Source organism: Nannobrachium achirus, assembly GCF_963921795.1.
Source record: "Nannobrachium achirus genome assembly, chromosome: 10".
NCBI classification, from domain to species: Eukaryota; Metazoa; Chordata; class Actinopteri; order Myctophiformes; family Myctophidae; genus Nannobrachium; species Nannobrachium achirus.
In genome coordinates this window covers 42142782-42162314 of record NC_137819.1, presented here as the reverse complement: position 1 = coordinate 42162314, position 19533 = coordinate 42142782, and the positions used below count along the sequence as shown (strand labels likewise).

Genomic DNA, 19533 nt, shown 5'->3' with positions numbered 1-19533 from the left:
TTTGTTAATCCCTTCTGCTAGCAAACAAGACAAGTTTATCAGTTTTGTTTCAGGCAATTTCTTTTTGTTCTTTCATAATTTCTGTCCAAACTATTGGCCAGGTATACAGTACCTCGACCCACATTATGTAAAATGCACGCACGCACGCACGCACTCACACTCACGCACTCACACTCACACACACACACACACACACACACACACACACACACACACAACCTTCGATAGCTCCTACAGTAAAAAGACAACCATCACACCAGATGGATGGATGGATAAAAAGCATCTCCTTCTCCCCCACTCACAAACGTTCAGTCCTTCCCTCTCCATCCATCTGCTTGTCCACCCACCTTCCCCCGCCCCCCACACACACACCTTTCTCTCTTGCATTTCCATCTTTCTCATCTACCTTCTCAATCCATCTGACTTTCCTCTTCCCTCCTTCTCACACCCTTATTATCTCTCTCTCCCCCCCCCCACTTCCACCCCCGTACTACCCATTTCGTTTACATCTTCCCCTCGGAGTGATAAACAGTTCTTCGTGTAACAGTGACGGGCTGCTCTCCCTCTGGGTCTTACAGAAGAAAAGAGAGAGAGAGAGACAGAGAGAGGTGGATGGATAGAGGAGGGTTTAGGCAGGGGTAGGGTGGGGGGTGGGGGGTGGAGGAGATGATGGCGCCTCTTCACGGTCGGTCCTGCGGGGTGATTCCCCCACGATCCATCTCTGTCTCCGTGATGATGAGAGGAGGGGGGTCGCATGGGAGAGAGGAGTGGATGGGATGGAGCAGTGGTTCTCAAAGTGGATTCTGGGTTCCTTTAGTGGGTTGAAAATTGACCCTTACAAGTCTTACTCTGACAGTATACAAATGACCCTGACGGGTCCATTTGGTTCCATTTGTATACTTGTCAGAGTTAAGGGGAGGCCTTGACATTTAAAAGTTTGAGAACCACAGGGAGAGAGGAAGGGAGACGGGGCGGACAGGGGACAGGGCAGGCGGCAGGGCGGGGAGGGAAGATGGGGAGATGTTGTTCATGTGTCCTGGCCGTCCACGGCGTCGTTGGGCGGCGGCTCGGAGTCCGACTCCCGGTTGGAGATGCGGTCCAGCTCCGCCTGCACGTCGCTCAGGCCCAGCTTCGAACCTGCAGCCAGAAAACGCACGCACACACACACAGGAAAAAACATCAATGCCTGATCACAGAGGAGGACACGTGCAGAGTCGAGCAAACATGCATAATGCAAACACCGCTGTGCCATACTTCAGTTGATGCCGGGTCGGGTGGGGTAGGGTGGGTAGGGGTGGGGGGAGAGAGAGAGACATTACACTGAAGCCGAAGATGATGATGATGCACAGCTGACTGGCGTTACGACGTACAAGACAGATGGTTTTGAGTGATGTGCTGTGATGTGATGCAGCATGCAGGGGGAAACCGGGACCAGGTCGGATTTCAGAGGGAGTGAAGAACGGAACTTTGAGATGGAGAGGGAGGAGTTGATCAAATCCTTGATGCCGTGAGGTCAGGTGGCGAGGGAGTATTTAATTTACCATAGAAAGGTCACTGGTGCCAGAAGAATCTGATATTAAAGAATGGCTATGAATGATCAAGAGGCCAGCGTCTCAACGACTGTCTTTGGAGTATGGCTCTGAGCGGTGATCTGGGCCTCTGATCCCAACATGTACGGGACCTCAACTGTTATGCACGTGTCATCTTGAACTCTGAGTCATGTCACAGCGTCTACTTTCTTTTCCCCCTCCCCTGGATCCAGACCCCAGGATTGATTGATTGATTGAATACCATTGAGTGACCTCTAGACCTACTGCTCATATGAACAGAGCTGCTACCTTTAAATGCTTTTTAAATCTGAGGCCTTTTTGTACAATACTTAAAATCGGTTTGTTCGGTTTTGCTAAGAGGATTTTAAACCCAAGAAAATATGGCTTGTTTCCATTTGAGTCCTTTCCTTTGTACTGAATTTATAGAAAACAAATGATTTCCCCCAATCCAACCCTTGGTGCAGAGTGTCAAGCAGGGAAGGACTGAGTACCATTGTTATAGTCAGCGGTGTAACTCGGGCAGGGATCGAACCTCCGACCTCCCGGTCTCACTTAGACACTCTAACCACAAGGCCACGGAGCCGGTGAGGAACACTGGCAGACATGTTCTGCATTGTTTGCATTCACGCGTGAAGCACTCAATAGTTTACTGGAATAAGTTAACCAACTAAAAACAAACTAAAACAAGCTAAAGTCATGGAGACACTGACCTTGGTATTAGGTCTTTAATTTAATTAATACATAAGCACAGTATTCTGTGAATACATTTGCAAAGGTATGGTGAAATTGTTGTTGAGTTTTTATTACAGAATAATCTTCTGACCTTTTTGAATCTCAACCTGACAAATACCTAACTAAAATTAAAACTAATACAAATTAGACAAAAACAAAGAATACAAAAATGAACTAAACTAGCAAATGCTCTTTTGAAAACAAGGTAACCCATTAAAACCGGGAAAGCATCTGTGTCACATTAGATTTGAAAATGTGTGCAAATCTTTGAATAATGCTTTTTTATTCAAAGATTTGCATTTTTAACTAAAATCTTTGCGTCTGGGGGGTCCGTGGAACAATATATTTTGAGATGGGAGTCGGCGGTCAAATACATAATGTTGGGGGTTCTTGACATGAAAAGGTTTAACACGACTGATCAGGGGTTGACACTAAGGTCTCAGAGGCACTTGCCCATCGGGCAAGTACAGGTCATGTTCTACTTGCCCGAAGGTAATGCCCACTTGCCCGAAAAGTAAATCGTCCTTTATAAAATGATAGGTACGATTTTAATTACCGCTCAATTTAACACAATTTAACACTTATTTCTTATTTCTTATTTCTAGGCCTGTGCGATAAAATGTCATACCTCAATACCTCCAAATCCAAATACCAAATACTTTAGCTATGATTGAATATGTCTATGGGTTCACACTTGTTATTTTTTATTTTTAAGTGTAGCAACAGTAAAAACAGCACATTATAGGTAAATAGTGCTCTTATTTTACATTCCACAGACCAGAAGACACAGCGCACTGGCCACGTTCAGGTGTTTAGACAGATATCTCATGTTTATAGACATTTGTGTCCCCTCTCAAATGAGCACTTGCCCTGTCGGGCAACCTGAAAGCCAACTTCACCTGCCCTGACGTTTTATTTACCTGCCGGGGGCAGGTGGGCATGCCTTAAGCCCTTTGCACACAGGACAGTTGCGTTTTTTTCGTTTGCGACATGAATAAAACGCATTGGATTTGGTGTGCAAGGCTGTGCGGAATCGGCGCTGCGGATCCAAAAAGTAGTCATAAAAGGAGTGATGAGTTTTTTACCGCATGCGACAAGACGCACGAATCGAACTGGGTTCGATCGAGAAAAAAACGCATGGCGGCAGCCACTCGTCGCACGGCTAATTCGGAGCCGGTGTGCATGAGGTCATAGAGAATCATTGTTTTCTTTTCAAAAAATTATATTGTCCGTTTTATCCGTGCGGTTAAACGCGCCTGTGTGCAAAGGGCTTTAGTGTCAGTGCCTGCTGATATAGAAAGGTTTTTCAGAAAACTGATGGGTTCAAATGTTTATTTTAAAAATGTAATAACCCTGCTACAAACCAGGCCCAGAAGCAGACATCACTGTAGACAACTTGCTAGCTCTCAACGTCAGCCCTGCTAGCACTAATGAGACTAAAGCGTATCCTCAAAAGAATCTGCAGCCTACAGCCGCCCCTCCCTGAAGGATGAAATTCTAACCTACAGATGTGGTTCACGGGTCGAGTCTAAACAAAAGTTAATTTGCCACCAGAGCCAAGGGTGGACCCAGGCGGGGTTCCCTGCCATGATGCTGGGGAATCAGTGTTAATTTTGAGAGGATTTTTTCTTTGTTTTGTTTTGTCATAGTCTTTTGAATAAAATGTCATTCAGTATGACGTCGTAACGGCTGATTTTACACTTCATGCTGAAAATAGCTTGTAGACAATCTACAAGCTCACAGCGCATTGAGAGCTTGTAGATCTGCTATAATCACAGAGCGCAAAACCCAAGCGCAACCAAACATAACATTGACTTTTAGTTCTACTGGATCTAGTCCTCCCTAACATTTTAGTCTAGTTTTTTTTACCGGTAATTGTAGCGATATTCGTTTTAGTTATCATAGCTTAGTTTATATTATGTTTTCCTCAGTGAAAAAAGATATGGTCGACCAACATTTTTCGTCATAGTCTTTAGTCGACAAAATGAACACTGCAGTGGGACAGTAAGGGGGGGAGGGGGGGGGGCTGAGGTGGATCAAAGGGTCGGAAACCAGGGTAACGAGATGCACAAGCAAAACGATAAGAGCGTCCCAACACACACACAAACACACACCTTAACGTGGCCAGCATCCTCTGACTAGCACATATACACACACACACACACATTATGAATGATGTTAATGACATGGTATTTTTACCAACACTGTGACTTATGTTGATGAATACATGGAACAGTCACACACACAAATCACAAATCAGGCATAGAGACCTCATGATGTGTGTGTGTGTGTGTGTGTGTGTGTGTGTGTGTGTGTGTGTGTGTGTGTGTGTGTGTGTATATATATGAGTATGACAGACAGACAAGCCCCCGGTCATGGGTCCCTTTACCATGTGTCATTTTCATAAATCTGGAAAACAAAAACAGAACAGGACAGTTGCAAAAAACAAAAGAGTGTGATGGAAGAGGGTAAAAAAAAAGAGAAGCTTGGCAATGGAGAGAAAGATTGAGGAATGACAAATCAGACGATTCTTTCAGACACATGCTAAATGTGGTGGAATGAATGAATGACCCCTTTTACTTCCTCTGTCATACAAACACATACAACTTAAGTGAGCAGAACAGCATACATACATACATAATGTACATAATAAGCCTAAACTGTAATCCTGGTCGCTACTATCCCTCTGCCAACCTGGGGAGAGCCCCGAACTTCCTTCAATGCACGAGGAGTGAGCAGGCTGCTTCTTATCACCTGACAGGGGGGGGGGGGGGGGGGGGGGTTCCCCCGGTAGGACGCAGCGCGTGGAAGGAACACGTTATTCCAACCAGTTCCTTTCAACCTCCATCAGGCTGACCAGGGGGAGGCAGTATAGAGACCAGGATTACTGCATGTCGTCACAAGCACAGATATAAAGAGCTAGATGCCTCATTCGCCTCTGCAGTTCATTGGAGTGACGTGCAACAGTTGTAGTCCGGACATCCTGGAAAACCTAAGGGAACGCTGTCAGTCAAGTGACTACTGGCCAATCACAGCGCGACTTTTCCGGGACTTATCCAAGGACTACAATTCAATTCAACAGAGCCAGTTCCGATGTTGTGCGGCTCAGCTGTTCTTACAGGCTGTGTACGTAAAGACCCGCCCCCACCTACCTCTGATTGGCCTAGCAACTTCCCTATATGTGACGCACGTGGAAGCAATGCACACGTGATTCCCTTAGTCCCTTGGTGCACATGCATCAGAGTCGAAGGAGGCGTCTACCTTTCTATGTCTATGGTCACAAGTGTCACTACGGGCTGGAGGCGACACGGTGTGTGAGAGAGACACACTGTACCTGACTTGCGTACAGTCCCTGGAGTGCTGTTCCCTCCTCCGGGCGTGCCTGGGCCGCCCGTTCCCGCCTTCTTCGTCAGTAGGCTGTTGAAGAAGTTGGCAAGAACGCCCTCACTGGTCTGACCTGCTGGACACACAAACAAACACACAGTACAATTTAGGCATTTGGCAGACGCTAATCCAGAGTGATTTACAACAAGCAAGGTAATACATCAATACATCAACATGAATACATCGAATGCATAGAAATAGTAAAGCAAGAAAAAAAAAACGTAGGTAGACCATGCACCTATGCAGTGAAAAAACTTTACACACCATTGGTTCTCAATGTAGGGTCCGAGGATCCCCAGGGGTTTCCAGGGGGTCCCCAGCAGTAGTTAACATAGCATCAGAATAATGTAAACGAATTTATCCATTTATACAGTAAGTTGTCTTTTTTGTTGTTGTTGTAAAACACAAATCTTTTCTTCTGGGGGTGCCGTGTGCCGTGCATGTGGAAGGGAATAATTATAGATGCCATCCAATCTATTTTTTAACACACCACTGGGTTATACAGTAGGTAAAGACATTCACACGCATATACAGTATAAAACCTACACAAATGATCTTAGTACCTGACTGGGGCATTGCGTTGGCTACATTAGCCGCTGCCGAGCGGGGCGTACTCGTCCGGGGTGAACCGCTGGGCGCTCTGCTAGTGGGGTCCTGCGATCAGAAAGGACAAGACTCACTGAGTTGTCAAGAGGCAGAATAGGGATGCTGGGCTTCAAGTGTTAAGTAACAGTGATATAATCTGTACTAATGGAAACAGATATTCTCCTTGTGACATACTGTGTGTCAGGGGGGAAAGATTTAGCAATCTAATTCAGGGGTGCCATGGATGAAAACGTTATTTACATGAGTGCAATGAGCCTAAAATGTTGAGAACCACTGATCTAGAGAGGCATGAATGGACGTGAGAGAACTCACCGACGGTCGTCCTGTCGTCACTGCAGGCTGTTTGGCTAGCAACGACTGGAATGGGAAGATACAGAATTAATTTGTACTTCAGAATTCCATGTCTGTAACACTGGACAGACAGACAAAATTAACAGCAAAGTTCCTTCACCTGCAGTTTAACCAGAAACACCTGGTCGTCTTCAGCCTGAATCTCCTTCTCATGGACAAACTGGTGAGATAAGAGCAAAACACACTTTTCATTTCCATCATTGACATTAGAACAATATACCTTAAAAAATTCCAGTAAAAATGTAAGGCTAGTTCAAAGGATGGTCTGTTGTGGCGCCCGTACCTTTCTGACCGGCGGTTTGACTATTACTTCCTCAAAGTTGTCGTCCGCTTTAAGTGTCTGGAAATTTTCGTGGAGGATGGAGATTTTCTTTTCGTTGTCCCACCCTGACGGACTGGTAGAGAAGAGAGACAGTTACATTATATATATATATATAGTATATACTCTTATGTATATACACACTCGCACACACACACACACACACACACACTCACGCGCACACACACACACACACACACACACACACACACACACACACACACACACAACTACAGAATCAGAATTTAAGTGAGATGGAGGGGGTATAAATCTCCATAGTAGTAGGTCGGAGAGGCTTATTGTCAGTATCAGCCAGAGTGCAGGAGTCTATCCCCGTTGAGCAGTGCGCTAGACCCCTGGGAGATTAGGGTTGAAAATAGGAGATTGGATTGCCGAGGTGGAACGCCACACCTACCATCAGCTCCCAGTACTTACCTCACGACTTGCCACACCCAAGCTGTGCCTGTCATTCACTGTGTTGGCAATGCCCAGGGTCAAACCCATGACCTTGTGGTCAAGAGGCGAGTGCTCTACCGACTGAGCTACCCGGACTACCATTATCTCCATACATTATTTAAACATATTAACCCTAGTGTCCCGTTTCTGGTCTTTTCAAGTTCACAACGGGACGTAGCTTGTAGATTGGCCATTTTGACAATTTGATGTAAAACAAAGTATAGGTTTAAGTGGAAAATAGCTTTCAGCGTTCAAATTGTTTTGGATGCACACACACACACACACACACACACACACACACACACACACACACACACACACACACACACACACACACACACACACACACACACACACACACACACACACACACACACACACACACAATGGATAATATCTAACCAGTAAGACGCCTAAGGGCGAGGTCGCGCCATCTCCCTATTATGCCCATATATGGAGATCCCTACTCTGAGTATCTGACATCACTGTGATGTCACCTGTGATGTCAGTGTCATCATACATACAATCCCTTTTATACCCATATCTCAGAGCAGATCCCTGCCCTGAGTATCTGACATCACAGTGATGTGTCAGGGAAACCACAGTGTCAAGCGTTACACACACACACACACACACACACACACACACACACACACACACACACACACACACACACACACACACACACACACACACACACACACACACACACACACACACACACACACACACACACACACACAGTTTCTTACATGAAGACTGCGTCTCTCTCCACCACCTGTGCCGGGCTGTGGAAGGGGAAGCCGTAGAGTCTGTGAACCAGGTATTTGTACATCACGTCAAGGTTCTTCATTTCCTTTACCGACGTGTAGAGCAGAGACGCCCCATCTGCCATCGCCTGTCAAGGAGGTTCACTGACACCAGTGCTACCCAGGGCAGCAGTCATGACACTGGCTAAACAGACCCTATTCCTGCATCATCCAGAAGTAAAAGTATCTACTTTTTCTTCTTTTTTTTTTACGTTTTCACATACAATAATTGTGACAACTTGATAGCCAAATAGTTACACTTATTTATGGACTTATTACAATTTAGAATTTAGGCATTTAGCAGACGCTCTAAATCCAGAGCGACTTATATTAAGTGAGGAAAAAGAACATGACATCAATTGCAGACAGTGTAGTAGTCTAAGCATTACAAATGGCAAAGAAATAATCATTATAAATAATCTGTACATAAAAAAACGAGGTCAACAATGAATCTGGCATCTGTCTAAATAAAATGCCATCTAGATTACATTTTAACCTATGTAAGGTACCCAGGCGAGGGCAGGTGCACTATGACGACAGTGAAGGATACACTGGAGACAGAACTGTCTGATGTGAGACTGGATGAAGTCCAGGTGTTCGTCTCTGTAGTCGTGCTCTTTCTCCAGCGTGCTGATGGCGTCGCACTGAGGACACACAGAGGACCAGAGAGCAACGTTTCAAACGCAGTTCATCTGCATTCTGCATAGCGCTGCTGTACAGAGCTGGAAAAAGCACTCGCATGTTTTACTCAAGTTACGGGTACACAATATTGTGTATCATTATTTTATGCTTTAACTATTGAAAAATAGCAGATATACAAGCTCACAGCGCGGCACCGAGTGCCGCGCTGCGAGCTTGTAGATCTGCTATTTTTGAAAAAATCGTGACAATTAGAATTTTGACCCGATTCTATAAGTGTCTTTGTGAATCCTTCTACGATTTTTTGAAAAACCTATGTTTCTTTGTCAGCAATCTGGCCATCCATCGTCAAAGAAAAGGTTTTTTTCACTCAACTGGAGCTCAGTTAGTCTGTTCTTGAGAGACTACTATGTCAGTGGTTCTCAAACTTTTTTGAAGGACCCCCAAACTGATATTTATTTGGCCACGGACCCCCATCTCAAAATATTTAGTTCCAGGGACCCCCCAGAAGCAACATTTTAGTTACAAATGTTCGCTTTAAAAATACATATATTAAAAGATTTGCACACATTTTCACGACTTTTTCAAAAATAGCAGATCTACAAGCTCGCAGCGCGGCACTCGGTGCCGCGCAAATTGGCTTAGATGCGACAAAAACTAAACAATATCCATGAATTCAAGTCTCCGTGGTGTGAGTAATCAATAGACATTTTTCATTTTGAGGGTTAACTCTCTCTTTAAGTGGTTATTAGCACACAGACGGAGCAAAAAGTATCTGACCTTGATCGCAACGGCCCAAAAGTTAATCAGGGCTTTGGTGCAGCCTACTCATTATTCCAGCCAGGTTTCATGAATATCTGCTAGGGCTGCACAATATAGTATTATAGTGTTTCAGCATCGACCCTACATTGTAAACGTATACAATAGCGACACTGCAAAGGATAGCAAAGGCAAATTGGGTCAGTCAGATTGTCCTAAAACAGGGGTCTTCAAAGTTTTTCAGGCCAAGGACCCCTTAGAGAGAGATGAAGCAGGGAACCCCACTGCATATTGGATTCATACAGTAATTGTGTTTTCAGACATTTAACCACTTAAACCCTCAATACTTTGTAAACTTAACATTTGGTTTGGTACTTGGTCTGCTCTTTTTTCCCTGTACAGTACACCAAACCCCTTCGCAGAAAATAGCTGCTCTACAAGCTCACGGCACGCCTGTGACACATTTTTATGGAATCATAAATGTGATTCTGGAATAAAACTCTATTAACTCTGGAAGATAACCAGTACAGTCCCACTGCCATCTGATAAAAGAAACAATGATTTTATGACTTCTTGGTAATTGGTTTTGCAAACGCAAAGTGTTCACAAACGATATCATGTTGAGTCAAACGCACTGAAATGTATTGGAAACCAAAATGCCCGCAACACTCCCCCACAATGCAGAGGCTTTTTAGGTGCGCGGCCAAAGAGTACAATGAAAACAAGAGGGAAGCCAGCAGCACTCAGTACTGTCGTTCACCGTTTTATTAGCCGCAACGGACAAGTCTTCATCAGCAGACACACACACATTACGTGTCCCGGTGAGGCTCATAAAACAGCAAAAGAGTCTTCTCTCTCTTCTTTCCTCACCCGTACTGAAATGCATAATCATTGCTAGAGTGATACATTCTTTCCCAAAGGAGGTTTTTATTTTGTGTGTGTGTGTGTGTGTGTGTGTGTGTGTGTGTGTGTGTGTGTGTGTGTTGTGTGTGTGTGTGTGGTGTGTGTGTGTGTGTGTGTGTGTGTGTGTGTGTGTGTACCTTGGTGCAGACCACCACGATAGGGATGCCCAGGTTGTGTGTGAGTGTGTTGTCTCCTAGAGGTCAGTAGCACGCTCTCCTCCTCTTCGCTCCTTCTCTGTGGAGAGTGCCCTCGTCCCCGGGCTCTGTGTATTCCTGGAACTGCCTTACCACTATACATAAACACACACACACACACACACACAGCACACACACACACACACACGCACACTCTTACAAACATGTAATGCCCAATACTTGGTTTGACAGTTTTCCTCCCTTAAAGGACATGTCTACATTAAACATCTAGGCTCACTTTCCTTATATTGATCCCAAAGGGACTGTGGCGGCTCATGTGGGACAATCAAGGCATGGATGTGTGTACTATAACAACTAATAACAGATTAACGAGAAGAAAGAAAAGGGAAGAAAAAAACAAACACTTTTGACCACATTTCTGCCTAATAGACCATATGGACACAGTCATTTGGGATCAATATACTGTAAGCAGGAAAAAGAGCCTAGATGTTATTTAGTGCGGAGATGTCCTTTAAGTGTTTGTTTTTCTTCAAATGAACTTCTCACAGCTCATTATCCCACCTATACCACACAGACACTTGCAAAGTCTCAGTAACGGGCAAAATGTTAAATGTCCCGTTAGAAAAGTCTTTCATTCATTCATTCAATATGGCTTTCTGTAGCAGGTGTCGCTAATTATGATACACGTGATGTAACGTAATAATACAATACAAGATTTGGCAGACTTGGCATGACTGGACTGACAGTTTACAGTCACATAAGGTGTGATATTACATGTATTTTCAATTGTATGCATGCTTGATATTAGCATGTTTTCCAAGGAGTTAATAGGGATTTGAATTCACTTACTCTGAAGAGCTGGGCAATACTGCAACAATCAATAAGTTAAAGTCTCTCTCTCTCTCCAGCACACACACACGCACGCATGCACGCACGCTACGCACCCCTGTATAGAATCCCCCCCCCCCCTAGGCGTCAGCTCCTCCTGTTCCGCGTCGCATCCTATAAACATTTGGACTCACGTTTGTGCTCCAGCTCCCGCAGCGTCTCCGGAGGGACGCGCAGTTTGTCGATGTGTTCCCGGGCGACGGCGCCCCACTTCTGCAGCGAGTCCAGTGCGTTCCACGGCCGCGACATGTCCACCACGATTACCAGCAACGTGCCGTCTATGGAGTCCACGGGCACCGCCACCCCCTGAAGGCCCTTGTGGTACAGGTCCCCGTCCAACACCCACACATTACACCTGGTCTGGTCTACACACACACACACCACAACACAAGAATTATATCAGGAGGGTATATAAATACATACTGTACAATACATTCACATCATTGCTCTTGGTTACACTATTGTCAGAGAGATGATCTAAATCTAACAATATTGCAAGTACCAGGGTTCTAACACATTTTTACCAATGAATTTCCAAAACCTTTCCACAATATTTAACCCAATTCCGAGGCCTACTGTCTATAACTATAATCATTCAGCGCAATAATGAGTCTCTTACTCTTATGAACAATTCCCAAAGACAAGCAGTGTGTCAAAAATAAAGCATTGAATATATAATGGTAAAATTCCATTCCAAATGTTTTTTATTAAACGTCGATTTCTTTTTCTTTTCAAAAGTATTTCCAGGGATTTCATGACCGTGGGGACCCTGAAGTACAAAATGTAACAGGGTCTGATAGAATAGTACCACCAAGTATTTATTCAACTATTTACAAATGTCAATGTATGACACGCCATTTGAAGCATACAATTTGCACTTCCGTAATCTATGAAAAAAGTAAAACTGTAAAATGTCCATGCCCTACTTGTGGCACATTTTATGGCATTTCAATTTTAGCTTTAAAGGAGTGGAAAAAGCAGGCTTAAGATACAGTCGGGACATCATTCATAGTTGCTTAGTTACCGTCGATGTCATCGTCATTGACACTGAAGTAGAGGTATTCTAGGCCGCGCCCTTTCATGTACTCCTCAATCCCTTGCAGCTTAGCAACAAGTGTGGTTTTTCCCGATCCGACTTCACCTGCACACAGAAACACACAAATGAAAACACACAACACTTAATGATGATGTACTGTAGGCCTTGTAGGGCAATGTGCTCGTCTGAGCATTCCAAGTAATGCTAGCTAGAGCAGTGGTTCCAAAACGTATTAGCTCAAGACCCAAAAGTGAAATTATCTGGGACCCAAACTTGTGAAAACCGCAGATTGTTGTGAGCTTGTAGATCGGCTATTCTCACTACTTCTTTAACATTTGTTTTCTAATTTATGATTTATGATATTTTGGGGGCTTTATTGTCCTTTATTGATAGGAGATAGTGGATAGACAGGAAACAGGGAGAAAGGTGGGGAGTGACATGCAACAAAGGTCGTCGGGAACGGGATTCAAACTGGCGACACGCTGTGTGAGGCTGCACAGAGCCTATGCACCTGGGCCGCTAGGTAAAGAGCAGTCTATTACATAACATGTTATACATCGGCCCAATGCACTTCCCTCTGCTGCACTCCTTCACTCTAGATTCCTCCAGCTGTGTCCGTCTTTGTGCCAAAACAAACAAACTCCCCTGTGGGAAAATATCACCACGCAAATGGTGATATCATTTTGGTATGGCTGAGATATTGCCTGCTCTGTCAGTGACCTTGGCAGGAAACCAATCATCATTATCATCATCATCTAGAGAGGTCTATCGTTTTCTGAACATCTAGCTAACCTTGCATCATCCAGGCTTTTCCGCAGTACTTGAGGAAAAGTCTGGTTTGTTTCCAATTCTGAATATGTGATCTGTCAAGAGCCTGCCTACTCTAAGAGTTCCATGTCCCGTTTGTGCAGCAGCGTTATAGTTCAACCACATAAGTGTTGAAACGAATAGCCTAGTCTCAACCAGGTGATATGAGCTAAAACATTGACATAACCAAAGAACAAAGGAGTCAAAGAAGTGCTTGACGAAACCTGCCGGGATTGTATCCTGATCAGAACAATAACACTGGACCTGCCTAACAAAGTGATCCCAGTGTCTACATCTACCTGGGCTAGAACTGGTGAACAATGGAATTCATCTGTATTTGTTGTTGTCTGTTTTGCGTGATTGCTTTGGTGCTAAACATTATTATCTAATTCTTTAGTCTTTTCTGACTTTATTTTGATAAGAGAATCGAACCAGCGCCTCGCTGTCAGGCTGCATTAGAGCCTAGATGTGGTATGCACCTTAATCACAAGGCCCAACACAACAATCTTAATCCAAAATGTCCCACACTAATAGAACACACCGGATATAGTTTATACATGCATCATTAATAGGATAAATCTAACATGTGCATATCAGTGGTGCATCTGGGCGAAGGCATCAAATATTCTTTCATCCAAGATTAATTCAGTCCAAAGTGACAGGACATTAAGTGTAGTTCTTGAGCATATAAATATATATATATATAGCATATACATTGTCATTTTATATAACATGTTGTTATCACAGCATTGCAACAAAGAAAATAGCAGAGCTGTCCTGATGTGCGAAATTGCTGTATTACGTTGCCATGGTGACCGTGGGCCTGTGTCTGTCAACACCTTCCACATGTGCTGTAATATAGCTGTCATGTCATGTGTAATAAATGTGTATCCACAACTAACCAACATCTGCTCTGTTTCCTCGCTGTAGTCTGAACAAGATTCAAAATCATGGGCATGCACGCACACACACTCTCTTTCTCTCACACACACACACACACACACACACACACACACACACACACACACACACACACACACACACACACACACACACACACACACACACACACACACACACACACACACACACTTGATATGTTAATCCCATGAACACCAGACCTAAGTTTAGTTATTCCATTATTGTTAGAACACTGGGGAAGTTCTCATTCCACTACTCTCTGCCACCAAAACGCAGAATGCCCTGACACCAGCCGTTAAAGGATGTGTATCACTGGTTTCTTTCAGAATCAGCCTGAAAAAACATCCATAGTATGAGAGACAACAAGGGAAAGTAAATGTAAATTCCCATCGAAAGGAGGTTTTTCCTTGTTCTACTTTGTACAGTGTTTGTATTCGTGTTTTTTTTAATGCAATGTTGATAAAATGTAATACATAATGACTACAATGAAAACAAGTCCCAAGGATTGTTTACATTTCTGACCAAGCACACACACACACACACACACACACACACACACACACACACACACACACACACACACCCACCCACCCACCCCTGGGATAACAGCCACTTAGCTTGAATATTTCTGCTATGCTAATCCCACCATGACCACCGACCATATGCACTTATTCCATCATCATTATATCAACCTATATGTGTATCTATTCTACCCTGAGCTATGGCGCTCCCACAGAACAGAAGTTATCAATGCACCTTATTATTGTTTGTACTACAGAGGCTAAAGGGGCTTGCCATTAGGCCACAGCATTTCCTGCACCGTGACAGAATTATGCTGACATGGGAGAGGTTGGGGGGGGGGGGGGGGGGGGGGGGGGGGGCATAGAGTCAATGCATTAGTAACGCAGAAGCCTGCTGCTGTTCCAGTTCTGATACAGATTCTCTTGCAGACAGGCTGAGACACTATAGTATAGTACATAGATGGACCAACCAACCAATGCTGATTAGCTGCGAAAGGGCAGCAGAGCAGACAGCGGATTAAACCCAGAGAATAATGATGTTACAGGGGTTGATGGATATAGAGAGCAGATCAAGACAGAGATATGTCACCAGTGGTTCTCATCAAAAATGTTTAAGTCAAGGACCCCCACATTGATATGTATTTGGCTGTGGACCCCCATCTGAAAAGGTTTTTGTGCCAGGGACCCCCAGAAGAAAATATTTATGTTAAAGAATGTAGTTCAAAATCATTAAAAAATAGCTTGTGGATCTGCTGTTTTTGAATAGCCAACATATAAATGGATAAAGTGATCTAAAATGATTGTGACGGTACTACCTTTGCTGAGGACCCCCGGGAACCCCCCAAGGCCCTCGGACCCCACTTTGAAAACCAATGTTATTATAGACATAAATCAACAAATCATTCAATTTCTAAAAATAAATGCCAGTAAACTCAGGGAGCACAATATCCAATCCACCTCATCTACCTCTCTCAGCATCACATCATCATCACCTACTCACATCTCCATGTGATGCACATGCATGCATCGGTGCTAGCCTAGAATGACTTGCACTGTTTCAGAGCAGCAGGGCCTACAACAGTATCATCATCAACAAGACTAGAGGAGGAGGCTGCAATGGACGGATGCGCTCATGAAACGCACCTGTCCCCCGCAGCAGCCCAGGGTAGTTATAGGCTAGGCTGGAGAGAGCCTCATAGATTGGACGTTATATCAGTCACCATAGGCTTGGAAAACAAAAGCACACACAGCCTGGGCGTGTGAGTGGAGCAGGCAGAGATCAAGCTTTGTACGCTTCCGTTAGCGATCAAGCAATATAACATAAGACATAGGCTAATGGTCGCCAGCTACTGTCCTATTATTACTAGGTTATTATTTAGCCATGGAGGCCAGCCGAAGCGTCGGCAGTAGCCACCAAACAGACACACACACACACAGAGTCAGGGAGACAACAGACAACAGATACCCACCCATGACCAGGACATTTTTCCCGGACGGTAGCTTGGACCTGGAATGGGTCGATACTTCACTGAGGATGGTCGACCTGCAAAACACACAACAACAACAACACGCCTTTTATTAGAACACACAAAAGAAAGTAATGCGGAGCGTGGCTTTGTGGGGGCTCATCATCATTCATTAACTAGAAGGAGCAGTGCTGCTTTGCTTGCTTTGTCACCATAGGCTACATACACACACAGCCCAGGCTTGCTACCTTTTAGCTAGCTCTGGTCCATAGCGCATCTAACGCTATGTCACTGATGAGCCCTTGCTCTCCCAGCCGCTCAGCCTCTCGTTTGTAGTAAAACATAAAATACACTTTCGCTACTCAACAAAACAAAGAAAATAGTCTACTAAGATGATGACAGCCTACTTTGCTTAGGAGGGACACTGGGAGCCCCCCACCTCACGTCTAAAATACACTTTTTGGCCAGAAAAGAGAACATTTCACTGGAAGTTTTAGGTACTCAACACCGCCCTCTACAGATCTTGTGAATAGAAAACTCCATTGACCAGATTTTGCCTTCCTGTGAAATATCTTCTTTTCTGGCTAAAAAGTGTATTTTAGACGTGAGGTGGGGGTCTCAGAGTGTTCCCACTAAGGAAAGTAGGCTTTCAGCTCCTTAAAGCCGTCTTTGTTTTGGTGAGTAGCGAAACTGTACATTTTATTTTTACTACAGACGAGAGGGTGCGCAGCCTTTCCTGCGAGCCCAAGGGCTCATCGGTAACATAGCGTTAAGGAGATCTCCATCTAACGCTATGGACCAGAGCTAAGCTAAAGCTAGCTGTCAAACCATCCCCATCTCCTCTCCCCGCAGCAAGCACAGCCCGTTACCCCTGCTACCCCGCACAGCGCTCTTAGAATAAACCCTTAGAATAAAAGAAAGGCCCGGCATCTTTGATCCCGTCCCCCTCTCCCCAGTCACCATAGGTTCTGTCCATCGTCGTCCTCAGGGTTGGAGTTATCCAGCGTGCTTTTAGGTCCTGCTGAGGCGGAGGATAATAACGCACTCCTCCCTGAAGTCGCCATGTTTCGCAGGCTTGTCAAACCCAAGCAGATCCAGGCGCCCGGATGTAGTGCCGTGTTGGCCCGCTTCACACGGCGGGGCGTGGCCCTGCCTGGCTGGCTGTCTGGCTGCACAATGCATGATGATGCCCCCCTGAACCAGACCCAGTCAGACAAACTCAATTATCACGTCATCGGCGATAGTGATAAATATATTGGTTAAAGTATGTAAGCAGGCAGGCATGTGCGAACATAATAGGCTTCTACGAGCTACTGACAGAGTGCCAATTAGGCCAGATGTTGGAGCTTAGCTCCTTCCAGGAGCACCGCTCAAAATACGGCTGTCAAATGAGCCGAGTTGGATGAGATTGATTGATTGATTGTCGATTGAATACTACTTTATTAACAGTTTTCAAATAGCTTTTTTTTTTTTTTTTGCCTAGTAAAGTTTGGGCCCAGAGCTGAAATAAGAATCATCCATCCATCCATCCATCCATCCATCCATCTTCAACCGCTTATCCGGAATCGGGTCGCGGGGGTAACTGTTCCAACTGAGACCTCCAGATTTCCTTATCCCGAGCAACTTCCTCCAATCCCTCATGGAGTAGGTCTATACCGAGGAAGTTTGGAGATATAATCCCTCCATCTGGTCTTTGGTCTGCCACAGGGTCTCCTCCCAGTGGGAAGCGCATGGAGGACCTTGACCTTCCTAGGAAGGCGCTCGGGGGGCATCCGTACTAGATGCACAACCACCTAAGCTGACTCCTTTCCAAGTGTAGGAGCAGCGGTTCTAAATCATGAAGGAGATAAAGCATTTTACAGCATGTTTCAGTGTCACCATATGGGAACATTGAAAATGTCAACGTCAAGTAGGTCGGGAGTGGCTTATTGTCGGTATCAGCCGGTAACACGCGGGAGTCTGTCCCCGTTACAATGCGCTAGACCCCTGGGAGATGGACTGCTGAGGTGGAGCGCCACACCTACCATCAGCTCCCAGTACTTGCCGCACAACTTGCCAAGCCGTGCTACTCATACGCTGAACGTTGTATCCCTTTATTTAACCACTTCAGGTGGTAGCCTACGATTATACAATGATGCTAAAAGGATAACACAAAAAGCCCTGAGGGCTTGTTTCCTTTGTGGTCCTCCTGTCATAAATACATTTAAACACTTACAATAACATACAAGAATTGCGACCATAGGTCGCAAGAACTATGAAAACCAGCACATCTTGTCTGTGTATCTCTGTCTGTATGTCACGCCTGACACTGTGGTTCCCCTGACACATCACTGTGACATCACAGGTCACATCACCTATATATGTAAAAGTCCATATGGGTATTCCCCAGAATCCCTTTTATGCCCATAATTATGAAGATCCCTGATGTCATCGATATACCTCACTGAAGACATGGCCCATAGCTGTGTGGCTGCATGGTTCAGACAGGGATCTCCATGTACGGGCATAAAAGGGATTCTATGTTGTGATGTAATGGGACTAACAGAATCCCTTTTATGCCCATATATGGAGATCCATGATGTCATCAATATTAAGCCCATAGCAGGACTTCATATGGGAATGCCCATATATGGAGGAAGACAGCCCATATTTGTGTGGCTGGTTCAGACATGGATCTCCATGTGGGCATAAAAGAGATGTACAGTACATGGATCTCCATATATGGGTAATGGTCCGATATACAACACTGGCCAAGATAATTGGCGACCTGAGGTCGCATGTCGCCCTGAGGCGTCTTACTAGTATAGCCTACCACCCCACTTTGAGAACCTTATATAGAATATGTTTATTGTGGATAATACCTGCTGCATCCTGTGGTTAAACTGTCTTCTTGGTATAATTTTGTCATGTCAGGGGCAGCCTTTCTTGGCTTAGAAAACATATATGGGCTTTTTTTTTTTTTTTTGTCTTAAAATTAACTCCAAATCAGTTGTGTTGACTTGGCAGCATGGGGAAGTGGGAACGAATAAACATCAGAGATAACGGTCAATGGACTAATACCATAGACTCTAGAGCCACAAGATGTCGCTGTTGCACCGCGTAAAGCGGCCACCGGTCGGTATTTGACAGTGCGGCGCGCTCACCGCGGCCCCCGCTGGGAGCGACGGGATTACAAACTCCTGTTAACTGGCTGCACTGTCCTCCTCCTCCTCTCCCACATCTCACTCTCAC

The 19533-nt window shown here is 44.8% G+C and overlaps 1 protein-coding gene across 1 annotated transcript; it reads right to left on the bottom strand.

The window, feature by feature from the left end:
* Nucleotides 1-506: 506 nt before the first annotated feature.
* dync1li1 (dynein, cytoplasmic 1, light intermediate chain 1) lies at nucleotides 507-17371 on the bottom strand. The gene is given in 15 exon segments (XM_080734488.1): nucleotides 507-1137; nucleotides 5617-5739; nucleotides 6230-6320; nucleotides 6585-6629; nucleotides 6724-6783; nucleotides 6907-7018; nucleotides 8151-8286; nucleotides 8758-8851; nucleotides 10646-10708; nucleotides 10710-10751; nucleotides 10754-10797; nucleotides 11686-11916; nucleotides 12576-12692; nucleotides 16306-16379; nucleotides 17263-17371. Coding segments are annotated over 15 exon segments (1446 nt in total). The 5' UTR covers nucleotides 17367-17371; the 3' UTR covers nucleotides 507-1027.
* Between the last annotated feature and the right edge of the window lie 2162 nt (nucleotides 17372-19533).